The sequence below is a fragment of the Peromyscus leucopus genome, chromosome 14, assembly GCF_004664715.2.
Source record: "Peromyscus leucopus breed LL Stock chromosome 14, UCI_PerLeu_2.1, whole genome shotgun sequence".
In the NCBI taxonomy this organism is placed as follows: domain Eukaryota; kingdom Metazoa; phylum Chordata; class Mammalia; order Rodentia; family Cricetidae; genus Peromyscus; species Peromyscus leucopus.
The window spans coordinates 39756347-39781768 of record NC_051075.1 but is presented as its reverse complement, the minus strand read 5'-3'; the positions used below and the strand labels follow the sequence as shown (position 1 = coordinate 39781768).

Sequence of the window (25422 nt, the reverse complement as noted above, 5' to 3'; positions counted from 1 at the left end):
AATCCCCAAACCTTGACCCCCAAACCAGATCCGAACACAACAACAGTAAAAGGGAGGAGCTGCAGAAAAGTTCTCTTTACGGGCTTAGGTTCAAAAATTCTCAGTAAAATACTTGCAATCCAAATTCACCAAAACATGTATAAAAGATGATACTTCTTGACTGAGTCATTTCATTCCAAATATGCATAGACAGATCGACTCAGGACCAGGAATCACATGAGCATCCTAATAGATACAGAAAAGCCTTTTGACAAAGTTCAAAGTCCTTTCCTAATAAAATCCCCCAAAGAAGCCAGAAAAAGGCCATGCCGAACCCAAACCCAACCGTATACTTACTGAAAGTATTTTCTCTGAAGTTGAGTAAGTAGTCACTCTTTGCACACTTACTTAATGTAGCGCTCAGCCACAGCAGGAAGACAGGAGGAACAGCAGAATGGATGCAAACAAGACACAGAGGACCACATTATTTGAACGCAGGGCAGTGACAAGGCCAACAACTCCCACAACCCAGACAGGTGCCGGTGAAAACCGCACGCAGCAGTAGAACCCTGGGGTGTGACATTGTAGTAGATAGGGTGACTATTGCTGTGATGAAACGCCGTGACCAAAGCAATTTGGGGAGGAAAGAGTATGTTTGGCTTTACACTTCCACATCCTGTTCCTCATCTAAAGAAGTCAGGGTAAGACTTCAAACAAGGCAGGAACCTAGAGGCAGGAGCAGAGGCATGGAGGGGGGCTGCTTACTGACTTGTTCTCTATGGCTTGCTCAGCCTGTGTTCTTATAGAACCCAGGACCATCAGCCCAGTGGTGTCCCCACTCACAGCAGGCTGGGCCTTTCCACATCCATCACCAGTTAAGGAAATGCCCCACAGGCTTGCTACAGCCTGATCTTTTGAAGGCATTTTCTCAACCTTGGTTCTCTCCTTTCAGGCGACTCTAGCTTGTGTCAAGTAGGCATAAAACTAGCCAGCACAGACATGAAGTATAGGGCCTTCGCATGATTGTCTCTGCATAGACAAGCAGCCACGTAAACATCTACTTTTCATTGTGCCAGCTTTGGAAGGCAAACCACAAACTTCTACGAAGAAGCAGGAAAACAGAATTGGGTTCAATCACATTTTATTTTTCTAATGAATAATGTAAATTATTAGTTAGAGGGGTCTTTTTTTGAGATACGATCTCACTATGTAGCTCTGGCTATCCTGAACTTAATATGTAGACCAGGCTGACCTCAAACTCACAGAGTTCCATCTGCCTCTGCCTATTGAGTGATGAGATTAAAGGCATGTGCCACCACAAACCCAGCCCTTTTGATCAGTTACTGTATGGTTCTTGCTCTGGTCACTAAGAAGCTCAGGATCAAATGTGTAGCTCAATGTTATTATGAACTTTGGTATTCCATGTTATTTTTACCTTATTTTAAACTGGCTCAGATCATCTGTGGAACATGATATATATATATATATATATATATATATATATATATATATATACATATTTGTGGAACACAAATATATATATATTTGTGTGTGTGTGTGTGTATGTGTGTGTGTATGGAGAGGTAAAACTGTGAAAAACCTTAGAGATCTAAAATAGGCTGTTAGATCATTTCGAATAGACTATGGAACATAGGTATGGCTGTTTCTGGTTGATTTAATTGCATTTTGAATAATTTGTATTTCTGGACTTCAAAAACTTACATAGCTACATTTCAAGTCTATGTTTCATTTATGAGTATTTCTGTCTTTGAAAAGACACAAAGTGGCATTTTACCTAAGTGGGGTGTGGTTTGTTTCTGTGTCGGGAGCACTGGTGGGAGGAAGGAGAACAGACACAAAGCCTTCTCCTGTGTTGGAGTCTGCATTTCCTTCCAGTCTGCCACGAGAAAATCGCACTCAACCTTAAGACCTTCCCTTCCTTCAAGAACTTGTCTTGCCTTTCTGCGTTCTGTATTGTACACAGCTAGACCTGTCTAGAACACAGAGTTCCTCAACAGTTGAGCTTGATCGCTCCCATAACCCAGCACTGAGCTCCTTTCCCAGTCCCTGGGCAGCCTGTGCTGTGGCAGGGTTCTGGCTTTCGGTCTTTTCTTCTGTATCTTTGCACACGATCACATCCTTTCCGTGGTAAGATCACGCCTTCATCCTGGCCATCCACACTCCGCCCTATTAACCGACAGCCTCCAGAGAGCTGCCTTCAATCCTTCCCTAGACTCTCTTCTCCATCCTTCAAGCCAAGGCCTGAAGGAGCAGTTCAAAGGCCCTTCTGCAAGGCGGCCACTAAAATTTTCAGTTCTTTTACAATTAGCCATACTCATTATAATAAATATGTTAAGACTTTCGTATGTATTTGACAAACTACAAATCCAAAATCCAAAATGTGTATTTATTGTTTTCAGAGCAACAAAGGAAGTATATCGAAAACAAATAAAAGCCATGATTGCAAATCTGCAAAGAGAAATTCAGAGAAGGTAAGGTAACATGATGTGATGTGACGTGGTGGTGATGGGGTGTGCATGTGTGTTATCAGTAATACATGTTATCTGGAGTCCATTAGAATTATTGTCCTAAATTCCTAAATTACATTATATATATACTCAGATCTAGATGTGTTTGTTAGATTGTGTTTCATTTTTGCCTTGAAAATAACCAGAGTTTTCACCAAAGACTAAGATCGCCAATATCGATAGCCAATATCGGTATAATGCTTGCTGTCCATGCAGACTCTGGGTCAATTTATAGGAAGGGAGATATGGGGGACAATAATTAAGATGACAGACATTCACAGGGACCACTCTGTCTTATTAGTTCGAAGTATGGCTCAGTCCATCTCTTCTCATTGCCTCACTCCTGTAGAGCTGGCGATGATCGTGACCCCCTCCTTACAAATTTTGTTGTGAATGTCAGGGAGATGATCCATCAAGAGTATGTAGATCAAAAGTACCTAGTAAGCACTCACTAGCACCTAGGTATATTATTAGTACTGTTGTTGTTAATACTATATAATGTATAAAACTCAAATTGTACATTTTTACCATTCTCCAAAAATAGAGCTTTTTTTTTCCCTTTAAGTGTGAGAACCTAAAAGCTTGAGGTTCCTTATTAGTACTTTGGGTGCTTTGGTAATCCCATGACTGTTTCCGTCCACCCCTCTCCTTTCTCCATCTTCCCTGGAGCCTTCCTCATACCCATGACCATCCTGAAGGAGGAGAGCAACCCAGGGTGGTTTCGGCCCCGTTCTGATGGGCATCAGAACAGCTCCTCCCTGGGACGCTGCCCACAGGGGCAGTGCCGAGGCAGCCAGCACACTCTGTCTTCTCTCTCAGTTAACAGCCGGAGTGCACCTCACGGATGGCCCAGGCAACACGGTAAAAGGGTAGTCTCACTTGTTTCGCTTCGTATTTTGCCTAAGCTGCTGGGCCGACATAACGGTACTTCGGTTTCCTTCTGCTCTCCAGTGTCGTTAACCAGTGGAGAATAGCCTGTGCGAGAAAAAGGCACGCGCGGTGGCTGGTGAAGATAAAGGTCACCATGCGGAAGATCATAAGTCAAATTGAGCAAGCAGAAAAGAGTCGAGTTGATTTACTTGAAGAGGTAAGGAAACCTAAAGGGTTTAGAATTATGGCGGTCCCCACAAAGAAATCAGTCACACCCCTTCAATATTTAAATAAACCTTATTTTACTAAAGGGTATTTCCCTCGCTCCTGATTTTATGGTTAGCGCAATCACTACTTTTCTTTCTTTAGAAATCTGTCTATTTGGTGTATGCTAACTAGAGATGTCTAAACCTTTTTATTTTATTATATTTATTTATCGGTGTATGTACGAGCCGTAGGCTCAAGTGGAGGTCAGAGGACAACTTCAAGGGACTGGCTTCCCCTTTTTATCATTTGGATCCCAGAAATGAAACTCGGGTCATCAACCTTGGTGGCAGGTGTAGCAGCTTGGTGGCAAGCTGGCCCAAGAGAGATTCAGCAAATTAAGCAGTAGTGCTCCCTAGGGTGTACCTTTTCGGCATGGTGCAGATCCTCACTTCCCAAGCATCCTTTATGACTCCTGTGTTTACCCTCTGGATGTGCACCACTCCTCAAGCCTCTTATTCTTTGTGCTGTTCAGATATTGTTTGGTGGAAGACTAACTTTCTAAAGGAACAAGGTCAAGAGTCATCCTCCTCCGTGTTTGCTGAGAAATCCCAGTTTGTCAGGCGGTTTAGACATGTCAAACTCACCATGAAACGAGAAATGATAAATCTCATTCTCCTCTACTTAGACAAGACGAAGAGAACAGGAGATCCTTGAATTTGTGGCTGAAATCGAGAAACTTAAAGTGGAACTAGTAGAAGAAGAAAATGAATTTATCAAGAAAGAAAAAAGGTTAATGCAAGAATTATCCAAGTATGAGGTAATTTTTATTTTGCATCTAAGGATAACTTTGGAGGATTCTGTGAGGGAAAGGGGAATGGTATTACATGTGATGATGATCATGTAAATGTAAAATAAATCTTCCAGTATGAACGAAGGTAAGGTCACAAGCCTGTTCTGCATCTTCTTCTTCTGAAAAAGAAACAGAAATAGGTTAGTTTCTTTTTCATTAAAACAACAAAACAAAGCCACCCATACACTTTAAGTATTGCCAAGCAGCAAGCAGTGAGCATAGCTTGGAAGGGTGGGGTTGTGTAGGAAGCCAGTGGGAGCAGGCATGATAAAGATGGGGAGAATGCTGAGGAGTGGATCTCAGAACGCCTTAAAAATTTCCAAAAGCCAACCGGCGGTAAGTCAAGGAATGGATGCTAGAGAAAGTGAGGGTGACAGACATCAAACACATCCAGGCTTCCAGATACTGCAGACTGCAGGCACCCCACACACACACCCCACACACCACACACACACACACACACACACACACACACACACACACACACACACCCCAAATGCACCTTTTCAAGGTGATAATATGAAGTAAGGGCATGTGTCTTGGAGGCAGCCACTGGAAGAACAGCTGGAGAGTCTGAAGTTCTGGGTAGAAGCCAAATCAGTGGGCTGTCATGATTTGGGTCAGAAGTGGGGGCATACATGATGACCAAGACAAGTGTAATGTTCGTCCCAACATGGAATGTCCACGTTTTTCACTGTTGGTGAAGCTCTACACACCACGCTGCTTGTCTTGTTTTAGTTTACAGTGTGTTGGCTATTGTATTATTCCGTTTTCTGTTGCTGTGATAAAATGCCCTGCCCTGACCATGGTCTCTTATGGAAGAAAGGTCTTTTGGGTTTTGTTTTTTTTTTTTTTTTTTTTTTTTTTAGCTTGCAGTTCCAGAGGGATAAGAGTCCATTCTGGTGGAAGGCATGGCAGCAAGGGACAGGCATGGTGGCCAGAGCAGGGAGCTGAGTAAAACAAGGGTAGATTCCGGAAATTAACAGGAAATCTATAGCAAAAATACAAGTAAGAAACAAGGGTCACATAGATGAGAAAAATACTTGAAAGCATTAAGAAGGCATCACCCCAGATTTTGTGTTTAAATTCTGGGGATTAAACCAGAGCTTCACATGTGCTAAACATGAACTGTACCAGCGGGCTACACACCCTGCTCCAACCGGGTACTTTTTTACTACAACACTAACAGTTAACCACCATGCTTAAAGGTAGAATGGGGACAGTCCTCATAGCATCATGAAGACACAGGAAAAGAATCCTATTCAGTAATGTTCACTATTTTATCCAGTGGAAGGAGCCAAGTTAAACCAAGGAGAAATGGAAGATTTTCATGGATTGCCATGTTGCAAAAACAAATAAAAAATTAAGGGCAAGACCATTGCAAATGGTCCCTCTGCTTTCACTTGGACTGCCAGAAAATGATCCACATCAAATCTGCATCTGTACACACTAATTTAGAAAAGGCAGGCACTGATGGCAGCCTGCACACCATTATTATAGAAAAATAATGCCATCTCCCCCTTGATAATCACCACCAGTAACCCCAGACACACTGTAAATCTGTTTCTGCCTTTGTTCATGCAACAAGGATTCCCCAAGTAGAAATGAAATGTCATCTCAGGTTTTGATCTATGGAATCATAAAATGTCCTCAGTAGGACAATTGCTCTCTCCAGCAGTGAGATCTCTAAACTCATGGGACTCAAAGTCAAGATCCTTAGGCTTCATAGTAAGAAGTTCTGTTGCCACTTAGATCTCTGATGCATACATTTTAAGGCAAACAGCCTTAAATATTAGTCTGGTTCATAAAATACAGTTCCAAAAATCGGAAAGTGTTATCTCCCAGGTTTTTTTCCCATAGTGTTGGGAGCTCTGCCGTAATTCTCCTATCCGAGTATTCCATACGCTTTGTACATCATTGTGATTCCTTGGGTCCAATAAACTGGGTAGGATCTTAGAGGCCCGGAGCCACTGTGAAACTGTTTAGTATAGGATTTCATCTTCTGAAGCTAGGGGACCCATCACAGTCTGTTGACCCATCACAGTCAATTCTATGCCCCATGCTGGAACCTGAAGTCAGCAGGGTAAGCACTTGAGAATGATACATGGACAGTAAGTGGCTGAAACCAAGACCAACTGCGACTCTCTGAATAAGCCTCAACCCAAGAGCATGGGCAGTCTTCTGCTTTCCAAGGCTCCAATTTCAGGTAGGGACCCTCAGGAGAAGTTAGAGCTTATGATTGCCGAGGAAAGCACATGGCTTAGGAATCAGAGGTGCTGAAGAAAAAGCTAGAAGGGTCTAAGATGATTCAAACCTGATTGGCCATCCCATGCCAGCAACCTGATCTCACAGACAAGCAACAGCTTCCCTCATCTGTGCTGAACCTGGGACCCAGAGCCATTCCAAACACAAAACAAGTGCATAGTTTCCTGTCAAGACGGCGCCAATATCCCAGGCCCTATACAGATGACAGAGATGAATAAATGTTCTCAAGTGTGTACCTGTAACTCCCACGTACCCTTTTTTTCAGAAGAGCAGTATAGATAACACAAAACTGAATTTCTTAACCTGCACAATGTTGAAGCCTGGAGATATTTCTCTGTCTTCATTACGATATATATATATATATATATATATATATATATATATATATATATATATTGGTTTTTCGAGACAGGGTTTCTCTGTGTAGCTTTGCGCCTTTCCTGGAACTCACTTCGTAGCCCAGGCTGGCCTCGAACTCACAGAGATCCGCCTGCTGGGATTAAAGGCGTGCACTACCACCGCCCGGCTACGATATTTTTAAATTGCAGTTAAAACATGTCTTCCTGGCTTTTCTTAAAAATATTCCAATGATAATTCAGAAGGAAGCATATGAGCTGTGAGCAAGATGCTGTGTCAAAGATCTGGGGAAGCAAGATGTTGCTAAAGAGTTCATCATCCTCTTTCCTCTATATTGAAAATTGACCTTGGGCAAACTTCTGGGTTTCTTAACCCACTAGCCTGAAAAGGTGGGATGATATAATCACAGTATTACCTTACAGCATTGCTTATATGAAGGATGACCTAGTTGTTCTGTGGGAATAATCAGTGGGAAGCCAGAGAATAGGTCTTAGCCCTTTCAATGACCTGTAAGGTGTGCACAGGTGATATTGTCTATATTTGAACATGAGGTCACTGAGGCAGGAAAACTATGATGTCCACCCATGTGGGTATCCACCTTTCACATCTGACTTGTCATTGTGGCGGAATACAAGATCACCAAAGTTCCTTGGGACTGGGTTATGAGAATTTCCCCCCACCCCCACTAAAGACACATCTTTGGCTTTGTTTGCTCTTGCTGGGCCGTAATCCTTCCTCCAACAAGTACACAACTTGGATAAAAATTAAAACTAAAGTAAAGGTTTTTAAACAATAAACTCTGAAGTTGGCCTTGTGGACTTGTACGCAACTGTCTGTCTGGCTACCCGATATCCTAAAGTAGTCATTATGTAATGGCACAAGGTTCAGTGCAGCCTTCTGATGGATTCTGTCAATCAAGAAGTAGAGTGACAGCCGGGCGGTGGTGGCGCACGCCTTTAATCCCAGCACTTGGGAGGCAGAGCCAGGTGGATCTCTGTGAGTTCGAGGCCAGCCTGGGCTACCAAGTGAGCTCCAGGAAAGGCGCAAAGCTACGCAGAGAAACCCTGTCTCGGAAAAAAAGAAGAAGAAGAAGGAGGAGGAGGAGGAGGAGGAGAAGAAGAAGAAGAAGAAGTAGAGTGACAATAAAGGAAAGACCTTTAGTAAGGAGACAGAGGTGCTTGTCTTTTGATGACCATCTTCCCAAGGGAAACTCTTCTAGATGATTTTTCACAGAAAGATATGAGTCCCAGACATCTCAGTTGTCTATATGGAAAAAAAACAACAACAGCCTCTTTTGGAGTGTGAGTTGTGTGCATATTATCTCTTTAACATAAGTCAGTAAGAACTGCTGTCCAGTGCATACAAAGAAGACATGAATGACTGTCTCTGAATTAATAAAAGGCATATGTCTAGTTTTTTATGTGTTTCTGGCAAGCACCCTTGCAGGTATGACCTTCTCTGCAACTTGGAACTGAGGAGTGTTCAAGGGAGTGTTGATGCATTCCAGAGTAATTTTACTGTGCAGTTAATCAATAAAAAGTAGACTTGAGGCAGGAGGATCACATATTTGAAGTAGCCTGGGCTAAGCAAGATCATGCCTCCTAAAAAAAAGCTCCAACAAACAAACAAACAAAAATATAGACTTCAGTAGGAAGCTAATCCTTAAGAAGGATCAGATGGGGGCAAGGGAAAGTTCTGTGAATTGGTCTTGATGTGGGGGTGTTCATGTGGTGGTTTGAATAGGAATGGCCCCCATAGGTTCATAGATTTAAATGTGTGGTCCCCAGGGAGTGGTACTACTTGGAAGTGTGGCCTTGTTGGAGTAGGTGTGGCCTTCATGGAGGAAATGTGTCACTGGGGGTGGCCTTTGAGGACTCAAATGCTCAAGCCAGGAACAGTGTCTCTGTCTCTCTTCCTGTTGCCTGCCAATCCAGATGTAGAACTCTCAGCTCCTTCTCCAGCATCGGAACTAAATAGAGCCTGAGTTTGATGAATGTATCAGTCAGGTTTCTATCGCTTCGATAAAACACTGACCAAAACCAACCTTGCCAGGAAAGGGTTTATTTGGCTTGCATATCCCAAGTCATATACAATCCATTGAGGGAAGTCAAGACAGGAACTCAATGCAGGAATCTGGAAGGAGGAACCTGGAGGGAGGGACTGAAGCAGAACCCACAGAGAGACACCACTTACTGGCTTGCTCCCCATGACTGGCTCAGCCTGCTTTCTTATACAAGCCATCTGCCCAGGGATGACACCTCCCCCACACATACACACAATAGGCTGAGCCCTCCCACATCAATCATCGGTCAAGAAAATGCCCCACAGGCCAATCAGGTGATTCTCTCTTCCCAAGAGATCCCAGCCTTTGTCAAGGCTACAAAGGCCAAGCAGGAAAACTAAGCAAACAGACATTGTCACACTTTCCTTGGCATACCTTTTCCTGCTTATTCCTTTATATTCAGTTGTTCCTACATTGTCCGAGTTTCTTGGGACATGCATGAAAGGTGGACAATGTAGACAAATGCGAGCAAACCTTTTCATAGACCGTGGTGATGTGCCAAAGGCGATTTTTCTCCAGCCTGTTTTGGTTGCATAGATAGTAGGAATGGGAACAGAGCAGCAGAGTTTCCAAACTCACAGCATCTTTGCAGATTGAATGACAGATCTCCAGGGTGAGTGACTAGGCAGCGCCTATTTACCAAAGACGAAGGTGAGTGTGTGTCAGGGACTGCTCTCTGCCCGGCCACCCTCTGCCCCATGGAGACAGGACGCTCCCCTTTGGAGAACACTCCTTCTATTCTAGGCTGTGTACCGGTCCAAACCATTTTCCTCAATCAGCTTTACTTTCTTTAAAGGATCTGATTATGAAGGAAGCGCAGACTAACAAAGAAAAGGAAGAGGAACTCGGGGACAGCCTCCCACAGCTTCAGGTAGCGGAAGAGGAGTACAAGGAGAAGAACAGGGACCTGAAGTCCCTCCACAATGATATTTCCGGTGTGTATGAGACTTTGGTAACCAACTCCCCTCCCCTCGGCTCCGCCAGCACAAAGCGGGTGAGGCCCCATCACACACCCCAGGAGAAGCACATCTATTTTCCTATCCTATTAAGTCAACTTTCTAGCTTCTTTTGTCTGCCATTTCCTCTTTTCCACACCAAGTTCTTTCTTCCACTCAGTTCCCCCTCCCTCCTTTCCCTGCCTCTTCCCTTCCCCCTCCCCTCCCCTCTCTCCTCCCCTTCCCTCCTCCTCTTCCTCCTTCCACCAAGTAGATAACCGCCCCCCACTAACCTACCCCTAAGGCAAAGATAAATAAGACTTACCACAGATGGAGCTTTCCGAGATATGAATCATGTCCGTAAGTACGCATCTTTTGCATTCCATCACACAGCACAACATGTAGCACAATGTGTACAAATAAAAACAATTGTTTCCACCACAAAAATTAGATGTGGCCACCTAACCCTGCACCTAAGGTCCAGAATGTTTGACTCTTGCCTACCTGCCGGAAGTGGAGGGCCGCTGCCCGGGAACTCTGCACAGGTCTTTAAGCAGTTATCCCTTTCAGATGCCATGTCTTCTAGATGATGGAAGAACTGTGGGAATCAGGCCAGAACCCAAAGTCAAAGAAAGGACCGGAATGGGAACAGTAAAAGAACAATCTTCTGAGGCTGGGGAGATGGCTCAGAGGTTAACAGCACTACACTGGCTACTCTTCCAGAGGTCCTGAGTTCAATTCCCAGCAACCACATGGTGGCTCACAACCATGTGTAATGAGATCTGGTGCCCTCTTCTGGCCTGCAGGCAGAACACTATATACATAAACAAACAAACAAATTTTTCTGGGGTAGGAGTGGAGTGAGCAGCTAGTAGATGATGATAAAAAATATGGAGTTACACAGCTTGCATTAATAAGATAAACTCTGAAGCAAATAAATATTTTAAAAAGAATAGTGATTATTTCCAAGAAGTTAAAATTTCAGGAATATGTAAATATAATATGAAGAGCCTGGGCAGTCAATCTGTCTGCCATTTCTGGGTTGATTTCATATTTCTTGTCAGATTTTCATCTGATCAACTCAGGTAGGCCTTCACTTGACGCTTTTACCTGGCTTTGTAGGTACCTCATTCCACGTCTTTCCACGTCCTCTCTCGGTACAGAGTAGAGGGTGAAGAAAACAGTCAGAAGACACGTGAGCAACATTTCGTGCTCGGAATCTCTTACGAAGGAAAGAGGGGGATGGGAGAAGACAGCAGCAGGGAAGAAGAAACTCGAGATGAAGCACTCAGTGCCTGCCAAGACAAGATGGACGGCACCGGCAGTGTCCACACAGGGCCAAGGGCGATAGTGAAGCACAGAGCCAAACGCACGCGTACATCTTCGCTCCATCCCGAAACCTGACACCAACGTATGTAAAAGCATGTTTGTAAAGTTGTAGCTCCACAAGAGGAGGGGCACCAGCGAGGAAGAGATCCCTCCTCCGTTGACGGTCTACTTGCCCGTTATCTGATCATCAACATCGGGAGACGGGGGAAAGAATGACTAGATAGGGAAGGTGAGCAGAAGAGCCCACAGAAGAGGACATCACAAAGGCCCAAGTGCTCTCTACAGAGTGTAGATTGTAGGCATTGCAATCCGGATCTCAGGGCTGGGGAGGGACGGCAATAGAAAGGCTAACTAATGCAGCCGCTGGGCCCCCAGGGCAAGCCCCCTCCTCTGAGTCAGAGCTGAGTAACTACTTTCCCTTGATTCTGGCAAAGAAATCAAACTTGGGGAATGCAATATGGCTGAGGGCAGAAGACAGTGCTGGACAGTGTCCCTTCCCTGTCTGGCTAGAGGAGCACAGCCAGCCAGTTGTGCCAATTTTAGGATTAAAAGGCTGATTTTCATAAAATGTCATCAGAAAGATACCAAGTCACGGAAATAACAGTAAAGGACATTTTATCAAGTGCAGGCTGAAAATGACCCATCACAGTGACCGAAATTCTTCACCTGAAATTGCCTTCTGAGGAGATTTGCTTAGGGCTGGAGAACTGGCTTCGTGGTTAGGAGCATGGACTACTCTCAAAAAGGCCCTGGGTTTGAGTCTCGGCACCCACATCATGTGACCCACATCACGTGATTCACAGGTCCTGTCATTCCAGCTCCAGGAAAACCAATGCCTTCTTCTGGTCTCAGAATACAAATGCATACAAAGACATACACAAAATTGAAAACTAAAAAAAAAAAAAAAATCTAATTTTTTTTTTTTAAAAAGATTTGTTCCCCACCATACTGCACTGCTCCACCCAGAGGGAAACTGAATGAATCTTCCACTGAAGAAGCCTAACCATTCATAATCCATAACAGATTCTTAGAATGGACGGACACCTTCCTCTAAAGTGGCTGGGTAATAATTCAACATATCTTACAACTGTGTTGTAGACCTTGGTGTACATTCATGATATTGACATGAAACATGATGTCATTTGACTCACTAGGGTGACCAATCCTTACACTATTGTGATGGTCCAAATAGTGAAAATTTGTTGAAGCAAGAACCTCAACTTGACGGGGAGCTTGAAAGGAAGAAACCTAGATGTGGGTGGGGCTAGAGAATGTGTGGACAGGAGTAAATATATTAAATCTCCCTATGCTGTGCTAAGAAATGAATAGAAAATGTCTGAAAATAACCACAGCCTTATTAGCATATAATTTAAGAAAACTGAGCTAAGCGGAAGCCAATTAAAGGGACTTTTCTTAAAATGTCGCTGAGGGGGCTGAAGAGACGGCTCAGTGGTTAAAGGCACTTGGCACACAGTCACAAGGACCAAAGTTGAGATCACAGCACCTATGAAATAAACCAGGCATCTCTCAAACCCCAGAAACTCAGCTCTGATGCCATCGACTGACCTCCATATACCGTTGCGTACACACATATACGCATATGCCCTCTGTCTCTCCCACACATACATAAATAAAACAGACCTAAAGGAAACAAACAGATGACATGGTCGGTTCTGAATAACCAGACACAGGGGTAGATGCACTGGGGAGCAGCTGGCTGCCTTTCAATGTGACTGTTAAAACTATGCATAGCTGGGTGGTGGTGGTGCATGCCTTTAATCCCAGCACCCAGGAGGCAGAGCCAGGCGGATCTCTCTGAATTCGAGGCCAGCCTGGTCTACAGAGCGAGTTCCAGGAAAGGCGCAAAGCTACACAGAGAAACCCTGTCTCGGAAAAAACAAAAAACAAAACAAAAAAAAAAAACCACTATGCATGGCTTACATTGATGAATGTTTTTTAAACTAAACAACTTTGTGAACAATTATTCTCTCTCTCTCTCTAGCAAAGAAGCAAGAGGAGAGCTTATTGAGCAATTTCATCTTCCGCTTTCGAAAGGATATCATCAGATACACAGACAACACGGTAAAGAATGGTTGTAACTTTCTGTTTTGTGCTGTTTGCTGGGTCAGGGATTGAGTTCCAGATCTTTATAAGCTGGACTGCTGGAACTACTCCTCAGGCCTTGGTTTTCTTAGACAGGGGTTTTCTGTGTAGTCAATCCTCGACTTAAATTTACGAATCTCCTGCTCTAGCCTCCAGAGTGCCAGGATAAAAGGATGCTACCACCCACAGCCCCCACCTCCTCCTTCTTCTTTACATTGAAATAGTGGTTAAGCCAACGATACTCAGTTTTCATGAAATTGACTGTTATTCTACCAACATCGGTGTTTAAAATTGTAGTCAATATATACATATGGGGGGCAGTTTTCCACTACTGTGATATAGACCTGAGAAAACCACCTTAATGAAGGGAAGATTTATTTGATCTCAGAGGTCCGTGATCAGCTGGCTCCTCTTGGTTCTGAGCTTTCAGCACCAAAGGCAAGATTGAGAAAAGTCTTTCACTTCATGGACACCAGGGGGCAGAGAAGAGTAATGGGAAGGTGGGACTGAGACCAAGCTACACCGTTCAAAAGCACACACCTAGAAATCCATTTCCTCCGCCCAGGCCTCACTGGCCATAGCCCCATCACCTCCAAATACTCTGTATAAAATTTGAATCCATCAGTGCACTAAATTTGTTAAGTGAGCATCCTCATGGTCGAATAATTTCTGAAACACCCTCAGAGAAACACCCAGAAGTAAGTTTTGCACATCTTCTAGGTATTATAGCTCTCCATTCCATCAGATTAACACAAGATTAAGAAAGTGGGGGCATCTGGGACCAATTCAAGTATAATGGTAGAAAAAAAATCATTGACCTGGGGGGAGACCTACATGCTCTCTTTTATAGGGTGAGGATTGGACTGTGCTCTTTGAGGAGGAGTAAGTAGGTCAAGATTGTGGAAGACAGAACAGAGCAACAAGCAAAGAAATGCTTACTTATTTCACAATATACAATCTATAATCTCATTATAATTTTATATGGAGTTGGTTAATTGAACATGGAAGTATCCCATTATTCTACATATCTGGATATCAAATGTGATTTTGATATGCTGTGGGTAAGAAGAAATATGGATGAGAATATTACAAGAAATTGTAATGCACACAAGCACACACACACACACACACACACACACACACACACACACATCCTTTTTCCTAATAAAATGCTCCTGGTGAGGAATATGATGGATAAAGACCACAAGGTTTATAATGCTATAATAATTAATAACTGCATAGAGAATTCTGCAAGAAAAATTATCCAATAAATGACTTTCTGAGAAAAGGGATCAGGATTGATGATATAGATGTATTGGAAGAGTGCTTGCCTGAAATGTGTGAGGCCCTGGGTTCAGTCCTCAACACTGCATAGACTGATCTTGGTGGACCTCAATTGTAATGCTAGCACTTGGGAGGTAAGGACAGGAATATTAGAGGTCCAGAGTCATCCTCAGCTACAGAGTGAGTCCTGGAGCCAGCCTGGGCTACTTAACACCCTGTCTCAAACAGACAGTAGATAAATAAGCAGGTAAATAAATATCCATAGAGTAAATACCTTACCCTTCTAGGAACATTCAATCTTCCTTTAAAATCTCAATGAATCCCTCCCCCTGCTCCCCATTTTGAACAGGCGATTATTCAAGTATCAAAGCATGTGCTATTTTGTGAAGTTTTGTTAGTGTGTAGGATATCTCACTTAAGGTCCACACACGACCTTACCAGAGCCCACAAATAAGTTCTTAAGAAGCAGCTTTTAGGATTTTCTACTGGAAGATTGCCACGGTCAGCTGGATGGCTCAGGGATGAATGCAGAACCAGGTGACCTAGGCAGCCTAATGCTGGTGTCCTGCCCTTTGACCCCTAGGAAATAACTGTGGCTTTTATGTTTGGGCAGGAAAATTTGAAGCAAGAACTAAAACATTTACGAGAGTTTGAAAGTAAAAAAGTCCAAGAGCACTTTGAATTTCTGAAGAACTTAGAAAATGAAATCTATGTAAATGACCAAAAGGCAACCCTTCTCATGCTGGAAAACCAAAAATTAAAAGAAGTAAGTTGAAGAGCTTTTCCTAATGGTTTTGATTGATTGCCTGGACCAGCGGCACTTACCTGAGAAAAGACAAGAATAACTCTTACAACAAGCTTTAGAAGGTTCCAGTCTTCCACATCTCTCCAGCCACTCACATTTCTCCCCACAAGAATATCACCAGCTCCTAACACAAGAGACTCATTTTGCCTGGCTTCAAACATGTGAAGAATGATGGTGCATACATGATTTTGCTCAATCTTCTCTCCCTGAGGTCCATCCTCATTGAGTGTAATTCTTTATTCTCCATTCTGTATAATATTCCACCATCTGACTAGCATTTATTTCAACAGTACTATTAGTGGGGTTTTTGAAGAATTTCTTTTGGCTACTACTAGCCCTGCTCATAAGTCCATTCAAGTGTAATTGTTTTGATAGACAGACATATCTCTGTTGGGTATCGATCCTAACTAAAACTGCAAATGCCTATAGTCCCGCAGAGTGCCAGACTCCCAAAGGCATTGCCCTGAATGCCCATCCCACCAGCAATGTGTGAGAGTCCTGACACTCAAACTTCACCTCCGTCGATGTCACCTTAAGGAATGAAAACACAGACTTCCTCTTGGATCCGTTTGACCATGAGCAAGCCCAATTTTGGATTCTCCACTCTTCTCTCCCTGTCTTCCAACTGTCCGTATCCTGTCTCTTGCCAGTCTATTGTGTGTGTACCTGATATGTCCCCGTTGCCTGTCTGTTGTGTTTCTGTCTGGTCTGTGGCTGTGGCTGTGCCTGTCCCTAACAAAGAGCTCGCTCTGTATTTATTGAACAGCACAGAAAACATAGTCTGGGAAAGAGATGAAGGAATCCTTTACAGGAATCCTTAACAGAATTTTACAGGGGATAAAGTTGCTTTACTGACCCAGAATAGCAGTCAAAACCTCAAAGAGATGTTATCAACCAATATCCACATGCTGCTTCCAACATTTATGGGGTATATTTTTAGTTTAAGGCTGCTTTGAACCTGTTAGATGCTATCAGAAAACAATTACCACAACACACACACATAGATTATTCTAGGTAGAAATCCCTTTACACCTCTGCACGATTTATTTGCGTCTGCTAAACGTTAAGAGTTATCCCACCCGTCTCACATGCTTCTCACTAAACAGCTTAAGGGCTGGTGTTTTCCAGAAGGATGTGTGTCCTCTGAAAACCTCTGGTTCCTCGGTAACCCTCATACACTCAATACAACATCATGCAGTTAGCCTTGGCCACAAACTCGGGAGGAATTTTATCCACCCATTGAAGTATCCCACTAGTCTCTCCTCCTACAGAGACAATATCCAACATTTACTAAAAGGATGAGACTTTTCTATTACTATATTTTGAACAAGGAACATTTTTCTTGTGGACATGAAGCATTTGGGTAGGAGGTCTTTTAACCTCTTCCTGTGTCCAGCCTTATTCAGAGCACCATGTTCATTTCTTTGGCTGCCGAAATAGGAAGAGAGCAGGACCCTTTGTCTTCTCCCCTGAATGGAGGGAGACCCAGCGGGACAGTCAGTGGCCTCATGAAGCATGGCTACATGTTTGCTTGTGACGGCACGGCCATTTCCCTAGCTCGGTGTACAGTGAGCAGCTGCTGAGAACTGTCCTGTCCTTCTCATTTCCAGCATCTTGCCTACCTGAAGAAACAGACCGAGATGTTCAGGGAAAAGCAACAAATCACCGTGCAGGACTCAGGGAACCTGTCTTGGCAACTGATAGTTCAGCACAGTAAGTAACACATCACTCTTCCCATATAACTTTACTCTTGTTTAAATCAGTCTTTATTAATTTGCATATCATAAAATGTGTCTATTTTAAGGTCAACGAATCTTGAGGATTCTATGGACCCTGGCTGCCTTTTGCCACCACCATGAAAAGTAGAACACATTCATCCTTGTCTACCTCGTCATAGCTTAAATCTGAAATGTCCTTCCCAGGCTCCTGTTTTCAGTTTGTGGAGCTATGAGGAAGGTTGTGGACCCCTTCGGGGGTGAGGCCTGGCTGATGGAATTATTCTTTAGGAAGGAACAGGCCTTCAAAGGTTATAACCGTCCCTGAGGGCAGCCTGCATTCTGTTTCCCGAGCTACCAATGAACACGCCATCTCCACCACACAGTCCCACCAGCACAGACAACTGCCACATTGCATCACAGGGAACGGGGACGCTGTGAAACTGTAGGCCTAAGTGGCCTCCTTCCTGAAGTTCTTTCTGTCAGTCTTTTGGTTACGAAAGTGACCGCTGCCTCCTGTCCCTTCCAGCTGGTCCTTCATCCCACCTCCAGTCTCTGGACACCACCCACCTGCCTTCTAACACTAACAGTTAACACAAAGACATGACACACTAGGCACACTTCTGTTCCTGGCTTCTTTCCCTCTGCAAAATGGATTTTTAAGATTTGTTCATGAAGCCAGGTATGTGCGTGGGGTGGGGGTGGGGGGTGGGCGCTCACACCGGTAATCCCAACACTTAGAAGGATGAAGCAGAGGAACTGATGTGGGTTAAAGACCAGCTTGGGCGACATAGTAAGTTCCTGTCAGCCTGGACTAGTGTTTTAACCTGTCTCAAAACAACCACAAAACAAAACAAAACAAAAAAAAACACCCAAAAAATTCATCTCCGTTCTTTCTGGAGCCACAAGCTGCCTCGCCCTGGTGCAGTACAGTGGTATCAGCTATACATACTTCTTCTCTTTACCAGCTATGAAGAGACACCATGACCATGTTTATAAAGGAAAACACTTCACTGGGGTGGCTGGCTTACAGTTCAGAGGTTTAGTTCATTGTCGTCATGGCAGGAAACATGGCGGCATGCAGGCAGACCTAGTGCTGGAGAGGGAGCTGAGAGTTCTTACATCTTGACCCACAGGCAACAGGAAGTGGTCTGAGACACTGGGCATGGCTCGAACATGTATGAAACCTCAAGGCTCACCCCTACAGTGACACACTGCCTCCAACAAAGCCACACCTCCTGACAGTGCCACTCCCCATGAGGTTATGGGGGCCATTTTCATTCAAACCACCTCACCAGCTGAGGGGCACCTGCCTTGCTCTTCATTTATCATAAGTGAAGCCACTAGTGACATTTATTTGCAAGTGTTTTTCTGGATTGTATTTATTTGTTTCTTGGGTGATACTCAGGCGCGGCATGGCTGGGTTGCATGGTTATTATCTGAGTACTTTTTAAGAAACTGCTAGTTTGCCAACATGTTGTTCAAATGTCTCATCCAACTAGTGATGTGAAAAAGGTCCTGTTGCTCTGACTCCTCACCGACATTTAAAAAGCTGAGGACATTAAAAGCATTAACAAAGAGATGATTTTCAGGCAGCCAAGAGCCACACAAACTAATGACCATCACAGGGAAAGGCAGATCAAAACCACAATGCCATACCAGCATCGCGTAGGCATAGGATGGTATGGCATTGTGGTTTTGATCTGCCTTTCCCTGTGATGGTCATTAGTTCATGTGGCTCTTGGCTGTCTGAAAATCATCTCTTTTGAACCGTCTTGAACCAATGAACTATTTTGGCATAATAAATATCAAAGAGCACTTGCTGCTCTTTCAGAAGACAGGAGTTCAGTTGCTAGCACCCACATCAGGCAGTTCACAGCTGCCTGTAACTCCAGCTGCAAGGGATCCAGTGCCCTCTCCTGGCCTTCATGGGCACCTGAATACATACATGTGACTTTCACTCATACAGGCATACATACACACATAAATAAAAAGAATAAAAATAAATCTTTTAAAAAACAAATAAAAACCCAACAAATATCACAGTGTTAACAGCTTAAGGCAAAGAATTTACTTTGCTCACAAAGTGGTGATGTGATTAGAGCTTGGAGACAACCTGCCTGTTCTGTGGCCATTCAGGATCTGGGAGCTGGAACTGTCTAAAGACCGGTTCCTATGCTCAAAGTTGATGTGGCTCTCAGATGTGGCTTGGGGAAACTGTTGGCCAGAACACCTCCTCATGGTCTCCGCACATAACTGCTGGGCTCCAAGAAAAGCATCATAGGAGAACTGAGCAGAAGCTCATGGTATTGTCATGACCTAGCCTTGGAAGTTAGAGTATTAGTCCCACATGACTCTCGGGTTAAAGCAACCAATTCCAGAACAAGGGGAGGATGTCAGCACCGAGATGCAAGAGGCCTGCGTACAAGCAGGTCCTGTGTGGAATTTGTGATCTGCTGCACATCTACTCAAGTTTTTCACTCGCTACCTTGTGTTTTTAGTGTTCTGACCCTTGAGCTAAAGTCTTCATATGTTCTGGAATTTGGTTTTCTTTCAGTCTGAGGTTGGCCATGAGGTCAAGTAAAGGTGGAATTTCTCCTTCCCCTTCTCCTTCTCCTCTCTCTCCCTTCCCCCCATCATTCTGGAAGTAGAAACGTTTAGATAAAAATAATTTTTAAACTTTTAATTATTAAAATACTAATATTGTTTTAGTAACCATTATATTTTAAATATTTCAGAACACTATTCAGATTTCCTGGCACAATTTCAGATCATAATTAAGGTGAGGGTTCTTCTTGCACTGTTTTGTGGATCATGTTTCCAAAGGAGTTCACCTACCAGTGTGTGTGTGTGTGTGTGTGTGTGTGTGTGTGAGAGAGAGAGAGAGACACATGTGCGTGTTCACATGTGCATGTACTGGTATGCACTCCTGCACATGTGAACAGAATTGTGAGACTATGGAAGGATGATGGGGTGGTGTTAGCATCACATCCATTGTGCCAAATGCCACTATAAAATCTCAGTCTTTCAGAAATTATCTTCTACTACCAGTCAGTCAAGATGAACAGCCCCTCCCTCCCGCCCTTCCTCCCTCCCTCCCTCCCTCCCTCTCCTTGTGTTCTCTTTTTTCTTTGCAAGCTCACATACAACACAGCTGTTTTGAAGTCTGTGCCGACAGCTCCAGACTCACTCCGTATTTATTAGCTGTCCAGCACCTCCTTCTCCTCCTCCTTTAGGCAGGGGAGGATTCAGGCAGGTTGCTTGGAATCTAGCCTCTGCATAGTCCTAACAGTTACTTCATGCGACTAATGACAATTTTTCATACATAACATTATTTTGGAAAGAATCCGCTCGGAATGCTACTCACTGTATTGTAATTTATATTCATATCTCCCCCCACCCCAACACCATTCCTTTAAGGAAATGATGAAAGTTGGCGAAGGTACTTTGCAAGAAATTAAGACGCTAATAGAGAGGCTGCAGTACAGGGGTTTTAGAACCGAGACCATTAGCGCCTGGCTGCAGGGGAGCATCGCAAGACTGCGTCTTCTCATGGAGGAGGATTCACCGTCCGAAATTCTTCGCAAACAGGAACTCACCAAACGCGGTAACGTAGAACTTCCTGCTGCCTTAGAGTAGCTAGTGACATCAAAATAAGGGGCTCCTCGGGGACTGGTCATCAAAGGAAGGGGGAGGACCGTGCTCACTGGTGTTCAGCATCCCACCAAACACAGGTACTCACTTTGGGTGGAGTGTGATGTTGAGCATCCCACCAAACACAGGTACTCACTTTGGGTGGAGTGTGATGTTGAGCATCCCACCAAACACAGGTACTCACTTTGGGTGGAGTGTGATGTTGAGCATCCCACCAAACACAGGTACTCACTTTGGGTGGAGTTTGTTAGAGCACTATCAATTCTTCCTTCCACTTGGGATAATGTTCAAGAGAACTGATCTTGAATCTTCTTCATGATAAAAAAAAAATCCTACATAATCTATTTTTGAGACGAGATCTTACTGTGGAGTCTAGTGTGGCAGTGAACTCAGGGTCTTCCTGTCTGAATTTCCTGAGTGCTAGGAGTATAGGCAGGAGTCACCACACCTGATTCAGAAACACTGTGTAAAAAGGCATTTAATTCCTGCATGCTGGGACTGGAGAGATGGCTCAGTGGTTTAAAGCACCCCTTGCTCTTGCCGAGGACCTGGGTTCAATTCCCTGCACCCACACGATGGCTCACAAGCATCCCAACTCCAGCTCCAGGGGACCAGTGCCCTCTTCTCACCCCCATGGCTACCAAGCAGTCAAACATTAGAAGTACATGCAGGCAAAACATTCAAACTCACAAAATTACATACATTTTAAAATAATAATAAACTCCTTACATTCTTAAACAGAAAAAAAATGAATATAATTTCATTTCTCCTTCCTCAGCTGAATTTGGTGTTTAAAAAAAAAAAAAAAAACAGCAATTGTTGTCTTCTCTGAAAAAAAAAAATCTAGGGATGTCTTCTGAGCATTTCTGAGATGTGAATGTGCAGCCTAATCTCTGACCTGAGGTTCATGGGCAAACAGCCCAGGCATCCACCTCACTCTCAATCCCTGTGACTGTGCCACGTTAGACTGGCCCCCAAACCCTGCTCAAAACAGGGATGCCATGAGACATGGAGGGAACCCTTGTTTGGATCCAGCCTGGAACTCCCAGTGAAAGAGTCACTTGGGCAGATGGGACAGTGGGAAGCAGCTGTGAGGACGGGATGAAGAGGACAGACAGACTGACGGGATGATAGAACACCGTCTAGCAAGTGTGCAGTACTGTGGGGTTCTTTGGGTTGACTACCAACGAGTATCCATTAGACTGTGTGTAAAGGTAGGTGTAGAAGGTGAAAACGGATGAAAGGAAAGCATGGGGACGCGCTAGGGCTAAGAAGCATTCCAGTACTGGGTACAACCTGTTTTCTAGAGGCTTCCCTGGGTAAGAGATGGTGTTTGAGCAGCCAGGACGCCGTGGGTCCTCTCCTCTGCTGAAAGCTGTTTGTACAGACCTGGGGGAACCTGGTGAAATGCACTGTACACCCTGACTACCTGGCTGCTCTCTACACTTCCCTGGAGAGGCCCAACCACATCCATCACAATAGATGAAGCAGAGTTCAGGAGCCTACTCATTCATTGGTGTCCTGTGGTTCACAGCAGGGGCTCTCCCGACTCCATCAGGGCACTTAACCAGACCTAGACGAAAGCTTGCATGTTAAAATGTGGCTAGACCATGAAATGTGGGTTCTAGACCATGGTTTCTAGTTCTTAGATTATAGCTAGAAACTGAAGCCAGCCTGATCTACATAGTGAGTTCTAAGACAGCCAGAGCCGCACAGTGAGTTCTAAGATAGCCAGAGCCACATAGTGAGACCCACAAGAAAAAAAAAGAAGAAAAAAAACTAAAACAAAAAGTCTTTCTGGCTATCCTTGAGGAAAGCTAGTAGACAAGCGAGAAGTGTAGCAGAATTGCTTGCTGCTTTTAGTTTTGAACTCCTCATATTCTTAGGGATGTGCCATTTTTCCAGATGTTAAACGTGTGAAGATATTTGAGCAAGTCTATTCTCTACAGTAGAGGTCAGCATCCAATCATCAGGGGACCCAGAGATAACAATGAGTTTTATACTTTTAAATAATTGGAAAAACTCCAAAGAACAATAGCATTTCATATCATTGCCTCCCATGAATTCCATTCCCATGCCTATTATGATCCCTACAGAAACACAGCCCTGTTCATTCACATATTACGCATGCCTGTGTTTTTATGCCATCACTGACAGAGTGGCCGTGGCACAGGCCATGCGACCCTCCAAGTCTAGACCGTTCACTACTGAACTCTCTAGAGAAAACATCTGGAACTAGCATGTTGACGTTGGCATTCCCTTTTCTGGTCCCACAAGTGAAGCCCAGGGTCACACAGGGAAAATGAAGACCGATTTTGTTTCCAGACCGCACAACAGTGAACACCTACAATGAACCAAAATGAAAACGGTGCTTTCGTTACGAATGAAAACGATAGTTTTCAAAAGTCAGTAAAATACTGAGTGACAGCCCTGCAACCTCTAGTTCCATGCTTGGGGCTGGAGAAACGTCTCCGTGGTCAAAAGCGCTTGCTGCCTTGGCAGCCGAGGCACATTTTGGTTCCCGGCACCCACGTGGCAGCTCCCAACCGTCTGTAACTCCAGTTCCAGCAGATCCAATGCCTCTCCTCGGCACCAGCCATGCACCTACGTACATGCAGGCAAACACTCGTGCACATGAAGCAAAAACAAATAAACCCTTAGAACAAAACATGTGAGCTCTACTTTTTAAAGCCTTGTAATCATTTCCACCTCATATCACATGTCTTCTCGCCCCCCCTCCAGTTTCCCCCTTGCAGCCTAGAGCCTCGTCATCATTTCCACCTCATATCACATGTGTCCTATTACCACCCCCTCAGACCCCCACCTTGCTGCCTTCCCCCCACCCTTTACTTCTTGGTCCTCTGTATTTTGAGAACTATCTGTTCAGCTACAATTCCAAATCCCTTGAGCATTATACACAGTAACTTAGGTTACATGAGTGTTTTTGTATTGACCAAATAGTACATTCCTTGCAGAAGACCTTTTTAGATCACCCAATGTTTTAAAGACTTTAAAAAAAAAATCAACTCTTACAACTGTCAAAGTTGTCGTCTCATTTTTAGGATGGAAAGATGACTCAATACTATTATGCACATTTTGAGCATTTAATTCTGAAAAATAAACTACTTTTAATTTTATAGTTACAGCAGAATTGACACTTCAGAGAGAAAAAATAAAGTCATTTGCTGAAAAATTGTCAAAAAGTTATCTTGAAAGAGGTTCCAGATCACCCCAGGTTCAAAAACAAGACTGTCTCAAGAAAGCCAGCCCAACCCAACCAAACCTAGAAGGTCTCTTGGAAAAACCAAGCTCTAGATTAGGAAACCCTTCAAGCCAGTGGTTCTTAAGCATTCCACAAGGAGCGGGGGGAGGGATGTTGGTTTTTAAATCTCTACATGGCTCCATTGAGCAGTCAAGTCTTATAAAACTGATAGTTTTAGATAAACATGTCATTAGACTCATCAATAAACCCAAATCAAGAAAAAAATTTGCCTACCAAATGATTCAGGTCTGACTCGCAAAATAATTACTATAGCCCACAGCAGTTAAAAACTACAATGTATTCCAAGGGCCTCATTCAAGACCAAGTTGGACCAGGATAGGGCTATTTTGTAGCACAGCGGTAAAACCTACAGTGTGGCCTGGGGCGCTGAGCCAGGATAAGGGCTATTTCGCACATCTTTAATAAACACATTTTACCAAACTATTTACTAAATATAAGCAACCAATGTGGCTACAATATTGATAACCTAGTTTCTATGAAAGCAGATTATAAAATGCAGGTATTAAGTACCCTGACAATCCCTGCCTTTAGAGCACTGTAATTTTTTTTATGACTCCTCCCTTTATACATACTTTTTTGCTAGAACGGTACACAGGAAGGTAACTGTTAAAAACAGCTCCAAAGCAATGGGCCCAGTGGTGGTCATGGCAACCTGACACATCATCTCTCAGGTACAGACTTCATAATTAGCCACTCAAGGGTTCTTTGAACAACTCGGGATTTTAGTGGACATTAACAACCACAAAACCCGTGTAAGATACAATAGAACGTAAAACTTTCTTCTTACAGACAAGAAGAAAAAGAAGAAGAAGAAGAAGAAAATGGTCCATTTTCCTCTGGCCATTCGTATTAGGAGAAATGCCTTAACAAGGGCCAGCAAATAGCCCACAGAAACAACCGAGAGAATCCCAGAGAGCCACGGGCAATGTGAGTGCACCTAAGTTCACATCTCCTGGCATTAACGTAAGTCTTCAAAGTTGCCATGGAGCAGAATCAGTGAATAACCTTTCAAACACTACAAATGGATACATGAAAAGGCCAGATCATTAGACTAAGTGTTAAAATTTTTATTTTGTTTCCATGGCTGTGACATGAGTCTCTCAAAGCCTTCAGAGTATGAACATGACCATTTACCTATCCAAAACCAGCCACAGGGGAACCGTCTATGTATTCCTCTATTTCATTCTATCTCAGAT

The 25422-nt window shown here is 43.7% G+C and overlaps 1 protein-coding gene across 1 annotated transcript in view; it reads left to right on the top strand.

Annotated features, from left to right (window-relative positions):
• Positions 1–25422, top strand: part of Ccdc175 (coiled-coil domain containing 175) — a 63971-nt gene that overhangs the window by 37938 nt on the left and 611 nt on the right. Inside the window, exons 11-20 of the mRNA XM_028858274.2 lie at positions 2400–2471; positions 3459–3594; positions 4270–4401; positions 9915–10053; positions 13385–13464; positions 15383–15535; positions 17185–17287; positions 20028–20071; positions 20710–20896; positions 25016–25153. Coding sequence (XP_028714107.2) covers positions 2400–2471; positions 3459–3594; positions 4270–4401; positions 9915–10053; positions 13385–13464; positions 15383–15535; positions 17185–17287; positions 20028–20071; positions 20710–20896; positions 25016–25110 — 1141 coding nt within the window. The 3' untranslated portion in view covers positions 25111–25153. The remainder of the gene's footprint in view (positions 1–2399; positions 2472–3458; positions 3595–4269; positions 4402–9914; positions 10054–13384; positions 13465–15382; positions 15536–17184; positions 17288–20027; positions 20072–20709; positions 20897–25015; positions 25154–25422) is intronic.